The sequence below is a fragment of the Homarus americanus genome, unplaced genomic scaffold (genome assembly GCF_018991925.1).
Source record: "Homarus americanus isolate GMGI-L3 unplaced genomic scaffold, GMGI_Hamer_2.0 scaffold11022, whole genome shotgun sequence".
Taxonomy (NCBI): domain Eukaryota; kingdom Metazoa; phylum Arthropoda; class Malacostraca; order Decapoda; family Nephropidae; genus Homarus; species Homarus americanus.
The window spans coordinates 4705430-4714003 of record NW_024737068.1 but is presented as its reverse complement, the minus strand read 5'-3'; the positions used below and the strand labels follow the sequence as shown (position 1 = coordinate 4714003).

The 8574-nt window shown below is 35.0% G+C and overlaps 1 protein-coding gene across 5 annotated transcripts in view; it reads right to left on the bottom strand.

Annotated features, from left to right (window-relative positions):
• Positions 1-6552: 6552 nt before the first annotated feature.
• LOC121872920 (polyamine-transporting ATPase 13A3-like) overlaps positions 6553-8574 on the bottom strand; it is a 76404-nt gene continuing 74382 nt past the window's right edge. For all 5 annotated transcript variants that reach the window (XM_042376035.1, XM_042376039.1, XM_042376040.1 and 2 more), the window contains one exon: positions 6553-8564. In XM_042376035.1, the coding sequence (XP_042231969.1) occupies positions 8406-8564 (159 nt within the window). In that variant the 3' untranslated portion in view covers positions 6553-8405. The remainder of the gene's footprint in view (positions 8565-8574) is intronic.

Below are 8574 nucleotides of genomic sequence, written 5' to 3'. Positions count from 1 at the left end.
AGGGCAAGAAGGACAATTGTAAAGAAAATGCAATTTTTTCAGGTGAGGGGAAAACAGATTGTGTATAATCAAAATTGATCCAGAAAAGGAGAATTTTTTTAAATTTCAGAGTGTAAACATGCTTGTCTGGGACATAGCTTGTAGCACTCACACCTGTTCACCTGTTCATAATAACATATTGAGGCAAGAAGCTGATCTGAACTCACTGATATTAGTAATCTAAAAAAAATATATATAAATTCATATTAGCCTTTGTAACAGTCTAGATATAGTATGTGTTTTGCCTAAACATCATATATGCCATTATAAATAATAACATTGTGACATCCCACAAATAGAGTCAGTCACATTCTTTTCACAGATGAACTTTAGGGAGGAAGTACAGTACCATAGTTCAAAAAGTTATGTAGGGTTTAAACTGTAGTTTTGAGATGAATGGTTAACACTTAACCCCTGGGTTAGGGTGCCACTGGCAGTATCCACCACCCAGGGGTAAATAGAGAAAAATCAACTTTTCCAAAAATAATGTTTAACCTTTTTAAATGATAAAACCATAAAAAAATGTAAGAAAAAATATATATTGACCCTTTGGAAACTTCCCTGGCAGTACGGAGGGAGGGAGATACGGGGACAGCTTGTTGTGATGGCGAGCTCTCGTGGTCACCAACTCACTTAGCAGCTATTTTTAGCTTGCCTTTGTGTCCGTGATGGCCAATATATTTACAGATCATAATACTTATGTGCTATAAATAATTCATTTAGAATATTTTATTTGCATTATTTTTCATTAAAATTGCTTGGCAACACACACGCAGTCGATTGCCAGGCTGTCTTTGTGTTTGGTAGCATAAGTAATGCAGAGAAATAATTACTGGAATAATAATTCCACAAATAAATACATTAATAATAACATAATCATAGCATTATTTTCCAGTAATACCCATACTACACTACTTTTAGCAATACAGTACACTATAACTTTGATACAACATGATAAAATGGACAAACAATGAAAATGTAACAAACAAAAGTAGGTACAGTAATTACATTCAGGAAGCTTCCCTGTGGCTGAGCATGTAACGTGACAGAAAAAAAGTCACACTGGAACCTGATAACCCGCGCTGGGCATTTAAACAGTGGTGGGAAAGGGTGCGCATGCTGGAACGTCACCCGGAGCGCACTAGTCAGGTGTTCTGGAACGTTATCCAGGGCGTAAGGGTTAATAGTCATTCATACCATCTTTACCCTTTATGATCTCTGGTTCTCATTACTGTACTGGGTTTAATATTATTATTTGTGGTATAGTATGATGGATGTACTATATCAAGATATCTTTGACAATAATGGAGTACGTACATGTAATTAAAAAAATTTCTTGTGTACACACATAATAGGAATGGAAAAAGTCATAAGAAACATTTGGACCACAGTTATGATCATAAGTCAATGTAGCACCACTAGGAATTCCCTCAATACAGTTGTAGTTATATAATTTAGATCCTTTAATGACAAGTCTAGCCAGTAACTGCAGGAGTTTACATAGCAACTGTACTGCTTAATACACTACACTTATAATCACTTTAAATATTGATAAGAATTAAGACACCTGAAACTTCTACCCATTTAACACTTACAATGTAACACTTTTTACCCTTAAAAGCTGGATCAATATATACTGATTACTATGCACAGGATACATGATGGTAATCAAGCTAAAGTCTCACCACTTTCCATAAGTGTATAGTAATTCTATTACAGTATTGTATTAAACATATCTTAACCTGAAGTTCTCGGATACAATCTCATCAGTTTGCATTAATTAATTATCTTTAATACTTCATTCGTCAGTTTCTTGACCAAATTGAAAGGTTTATATCTTTTCCAAATGTTCTAAGTCATCATTATAAACTGGTCAAAGAATACCTACTTTAAAACAGTTATTTTTTCTTTGAAGATTCTTACACCTATGGAGTCTCCCTGTCATCTATCTAACTCTCCTAACAAACATTAGTAGTGGGACATACTAATGGTGTGGGAGGAACTCCATAATTTTCTAAGGCTTCACAGTTGGCCACCCAAGCACCATACTAGCTCAACACCATAACCAAAGTCCACCACCACCATTCACTGTAATCTCTTACAGTACTGTACTGTATTTAAAAGCTGAAATATTTTTGGTGTGAATTTTGTTATTTTATACAACTATTAATGTTCACCTGCCTTTAAAACACTGGCAGCACTAATAGTGGATTGCTGGACACATGAAGAGTTGCCATAGTTATTTAAAAAAAATACATAAAATATAATTCAGTGATATGTGTTAGAAACTAAACAGTTAACATATACTGTAAAGGTAGAACCCAGGCAACATGTAAAAATATAAATAAAGTCATCTTAACACTGCCAGGAGATGGAAAGAGGAAAACAGTAAACAAGTGGGTTAAGAGTACTGAGATACATACAACCAGGAAGTGAGACAATACTCTGGACAAAATGTGAAATCAGATATTGAAAAGAAAAAAAATGAAACATGTTCCTCATGAATATTAAACTCTTCATAGATTTACTTTGCCTAGGATGATAAAGGCCAGCTAATTCACTATAGTGATCCCTCACAAGTGTATGATTCAATGGTTAATGATTGATAAATATCCAATAAATTAATCAGTATCCTTATTTCAAATAAATGTGAGTTTTAAAAGTAAAGTATCCAAAAGATTTCCATCGGTGTAAAAATTAGGAAAAGTTTTCTGCCAGTCACCTACAATGTGCCCACCTGCTCAAGACCAGAGCAACAAACATCTCCCACCTCTGAGCCACACCACTTTGATCTTCCAGTCTCTGAGCCACAGCAACAAGATTCTCCAGTCTCTTAGCCACACCACCATGATCCTCCAGGCTCTGTGACACACCATGATCCTTCACCCCAATCTCCAGAGCTGAATATACTTGTCTGTAATGTATATCATTTTACTTAATATTGAATGGGAAAGTTTACCAACTTGTAAAAGCCTGTAGTTTTGTTTAATAACTTGTATTGTGGGAAGAACTGTGCATGTTTCTAAGGTATCACAGCTGGCCACCTAAGTACCACATTCACTGGACACCTTAATCACAGTGCAATTAAGAGTTGAAATATTTCTGGTGTAAATTGGATTATTTTATACTGAATATTAATGTTTACCTGACTTTAGAAGCATATGTTTTTGTTAATAACTCATACTGAGGGTGGCACTGCATGTTTTCAAAGTGCCTGTAACTAATCTTCTTTTCTCTAAGGTAACTTTACTAATACCTGTCCCGGTATTTCTATTTTGAACAAACTTTAATCATCTATGAGTGACAATTGTACCTACTGAACAAATATAATACAATAAATTAAATCTCTACTGTAAATAAAGCAACTTACACTAAATATCTGTATATAAACATCACATAATATAAAAATACTGATGAAAAAAAGATTTGATTTCATAAATAAAAGCAACAGATCACAATAAAAATTCTAAACTTAATATGGTTGGATCAAAGTATTCCTGCCAAGTCAACAATAAATAAGACCTGCCTTCTTATGTGATAACTCCTGCTGTTTATTTTACAAGGTGATCAAAAAGTCCTTGTGCACCTACAATAATTATCAATGTAATTGTTCTCTGTTATAATGTACTGGACCTACATGTATATTGTCATGCACTTTATTCTACTTAGAGTAAATACTGTACTAGAAATGGTATCAGCTTCCTACATTTACTGTGACCATTTCCAATATTTACCATAAGTAGAACAAGGTAAATAACTTTTTGCTCACCCTGTACTTAAAGGTGAATAAATCACACGGGTAGATTCACATTATGGTAATGTATAAAAATTTACTGCTGATGAAAGAGCCCATTTATAACAGTATGTCCCATCTTTATGAACTTGTGCCACAATAAAGAGGCTTAACTTTAATATTCCCTTTATTTTCATTCGTCATCATCTCCACCACTTATCACCTTACTAGCCATTTGGGCAGTTGGTCTGTTTTTTGTCACTTTGTTACAACCTTCATTGTCCAGTGTTAGTATAGGAGGAAACCAAAGTACCCAGAGAAAACCTGCCATGTTAGGGTCACAACGGAAAACAACATTCTCACATTTGACTCAGTGATTTGAACCCAGAACATAGTTGTGAGAGGCAAGTATACTACTGCTGTACCACTAATACCCACACCATGATGCTATTTGATTCAGTATTAAACAACTGTACTTATAAAATGGCACAAATTTATACCCTGTACTTCACCAACACATCATTGCCAAATCTGTGGCCCCTTTCCAAAGTACTATTAAATTGTATATGACTAATACTATACAATTACCTTCTTGTTTAAATAAAAGAATTAGTTCTCTAACTTGACATCTGGGAAACATCTAACGGTATCCCTGGCCAAGGAATTTGCAGACACTATTTGTACCAGTCACTGGACACCATCAGTGAAGTTAAAACATTATTCCTTATTTTACTTTTTAATGTAAACCATCTCCATAATTCACAGAATTCCTGTACAAACTACTTACAGTAAGCCCTCCTCCAACACATGGTTAGTTTTCTTAAAAACAGTGTGTTGGAGAAATCTGCATTGGAGGAATTTATTATCTTATGAGATTAATCGGATTTGGGGAGTGTGGCCACGTAAATTCTCAAATACAGCTAGACCCCGACTTACGACGGGGTTAGGGACCCAAATCCAGGTCGTAAGTCCGAATGGTCGTAAGTCCGACATAGATAAAAAAAGAAAAAAAAATTCTATTTTTTTTTAATAGAAAATCTACAATGAAATACAGTACAGTAAAAGTAATAAATAATGAGGAATGGATACAGTACAGTGAAAGTAATAAATAATGAGGAATGGATACAGTGTGACTGAGCACTTACCTTTAATGTAGTCAGCTGAATGCACATGAGGCCCCCATAATTTTCTAATTATACATGGAGACTACATTAACTGGAAACGTTTCGGTATAGAAAATGCGTGTGTCATTTGAAGAAAAAACAAAAAATTTTGAAAAAAAAAAAAAAATTGGTCACAACTGCGGCGGTCGTAAGTCCCGACAGTCGTAAGTCCAAGCAGTCGTAAGTCGGGGACTACCTGTAGTTATATTGATAAGTACATCTTTATATAAACAGTACCCCTAAATAAAAAGCCCAACATATACGTACTGTGTTGTATATGAACTAAAAATATAATAAAACCAAACAAAAGATATTCCCACACGATAAAAAGAAAATATATACATACGTACATGAAATTCATTTTGTCCTTGGAAACTTAGTTATCATAGACAGACTACAGGTATTTAATATGAAGCAAATGAGAATAGTTTCCAGTCCTAACTAATTTTGTATTTTGTAAATGCCAAAAAATTAACAAAATATACTATAATAAACAATAAAAATGATACATGGCAAAACAAAATTAAATATTGTATAACTTATGTACAAAAACTATCTCCTTTCGCTCTCAAACCACCCTCCAGGTGATGCCAAGAGTAGGTGACAGTTCAGCCAGGCAGCCAGAGATGTGTGTGTGTGTATGCCATGACGTCACATTGGGGGAGGCAGGCAGCTGGACTGGCGACACTGGTTATTTTTAGCTTAGCTTAAATTTAAATAAATTTAACTTGACAATCAATAGTGAAGAGGAAAAAGTAAAATTATATCCAAGGTGAGGTGCTCGTGTTTAAACTGAAATAAACTTAATTAGCTAAGTTGCCAGGTGCACTATTGACAAATTGCCCACTGACTTCACACAGAATACACACCCAAGCTCTTTATTTTTCTTATTTTATAGTTTTATATTATATTTTTTATGTCATATTAGAGCAGTGGCATATACAGAGTATAAGTTTCTGGAAAGGAGGGGGGAGAAGATTTGAAGATTGGGAATTATTTAATTTCCGTTCAGTGGTGCAAGTAGGGACATATTTTATGATCAATATTAGCAATTTATCCCATTGACATATAATTCAATCACTCCAAGACCCGCACACGTACTATATTCTAGATTGCCGTCTGTGGATCCGGTGAGGGGAAGCTTAAGCATAATTTACCTCTAGCCATACTAAGTTTTGTGTGTGTGTGAAACAATGAACAATATATTGCAATCTGATCAATGCAGAAATATTATGCCGGTGGAAATCTCTGTTCTGGTGGAGGCTTTCCTCTATGACTATGGGCCTAAATTAATTTCCAAGTACTTACGTCCTCATGAAATGATTGCGTTGAGTTGAACGAGTTAAGGGCAGTAGCAAAAGGGGGGCCATGGCCACATACCCCCCTCCATATAAGCCACTGTATTCATGTTGGATTCCACTTTTTTTCTGAACTTCAATAAAAAATAACAGGGGGAAATGAACTTCATAATAAAGAGGCTGCACTCATTCTTCTTTGTAGCTTATCTAGAACTACATTTTTCTCTTCTACTGTCATTACTTCAGGCTTTACTTTACTGCACCACCACTTGAAGTTGTTTTATATTTAAAATCCATACTGTTTAAGAGTTAGTTCACCAAAAAAAAAAAAACAGTACAAAGTAGATAAATACAGAAAAAGAGTATTAGTGCGATTACAGCTTACAAGGGAGGGAGAAAGTGTGTAGGATGCTAAGTGAGAAAAAGGCATGGGAGAGTGATAGATTTAGAAAGTACAAGAACATGCACAGTGTACCAAGGGTAATGTCCCTGGGATCCCCACATAAGTAGCAAAAGATGCTTGTGTGAGAGCGAGACCCAAGTGTAAGGGTGGTTCAGAGGGTCTGCCACATGTAAGCAGGGTTGTGTACTATGGATACACATACTGTGAGACCATACTGTACAAGTGAATCTGAGCTGGAGAAATATGCATTGGAAGAGGGCTTACTGTATCGAAAACAAATTGAAAAAATCTTAAAATATTGTATTTTATATTAACCTGTACCTTGAGTAACATAGGAAAAAAAAGTGGTACTTTAGGGAATGGAAAATCACATACTGTATTTTGTTAGATGTAGCTAACTCTGATAACATACAATGTAACTGTCTACTGCCCAAGATATATGTGGAAAGTCAGCACTTATGAAGAGGCAAAATGAGAGAGAGCAGGATAAGTACAAGTAAAATATAATGTGCCAAAATTAGACTAATTTGTAACTGGTCAGATCTGTTGGTCAAAATGGGGTGTCTGTAGAGGGTGTTGAATCCCCTGATCTTTATCATATTTTTGGGCTGTTGGTGTTAGGCACCATTAGGATGGACTGTACACTAAACCTTTTTACAAATTTGTATCCCTAAACAATGATGCTACATTGTCATAATCAGTGTTGTACGTTGACGCCGTTAATTTAACGCCATCAATGGACGGCGGCAACTTTTTGTTAATGCTGACGCCATCAATTTTTTTGGGCAGGTGACGCTACAGGTGACGTAGTCAACTTTTCACCCGAGCGGAGCGTCAAGCATCAATTTGTTCGCCAACTTTAAAAATGTTTATTTTTCCAAGTTCGATTTTCAATAACAGTATCTTGTTATAAAGACAAAGGGGAAAAATTTTGCCGTGCCCGCCGCCAGCGCAGCTTTCTACAAGCATTTTGAGATGCTCGTACTCTTGCAGGGGAACAAATGAATTAAAATGATATAATATAAATCATAATAACTGATTAAAAATGAATGAATATTTTTTATTTTGCATATGTTACTCCCATACACAGGAGAATACGCATTTCAGGGCTGCATTTGTATGTCACTGAAAACTCGTTGCCGCAAGGTGTTGACGCTGACGTTAATGGTGTCAATTTATGAAATCGTTTACGCCGACGCTGACAGCATCAAATTTATCGGCCGTTTACACTGACGCTGGCGCCGCCACTTTTTTCGTTGACGCGTACAACGCTGATCATAACTAATGATCATCAATTTAGTATACATGTAATAATGTTTTGTAATGTTACATCAGGTACAATAAGTATTAAAAAATATCATAATGCATAAACCATTAAGTTTTAGCTCGTAATAAAGTGTAGATGTCCACCATATGTTGTATATCAATAACACATACAGAGGTCAAATAGTTCCCATCCACTTTCACTTCAAAATATAATACTATAAATATTTTCATGTTTGCATCTTTATAATAAAAACATCTTTATTTGAAACTACTTTTAAAAAAATATTATTTTTAAATGCTATACATTTCTATATATCATATGTGCCTTTGGCTACAATAATAACAAGTTTGCTACCATACATTAATTTGTAAAAAAGTAAATTTGAATTATTTTGATTAAAAAAGAGATTAGCACTACAACCACTGATCACATAAAAAATAATGTACGAAACCTTACCCACAACCTATTTAACATAGAAACTACAAGTACTTCACTTAAACTGTCATGTTCCCTGAAAACTAAATACAGGTGTTCCTATAGGGGGCCAGCTGGGGTCCTCGTCCATGTCCCGCAACACAGTCTTATACTTATTCTTGGGTTCACGCTTACACATCAACCACTGGAAACATTTCTTCAGGCTGCGACTACTTGCTAGAAAATACTGTTGATAA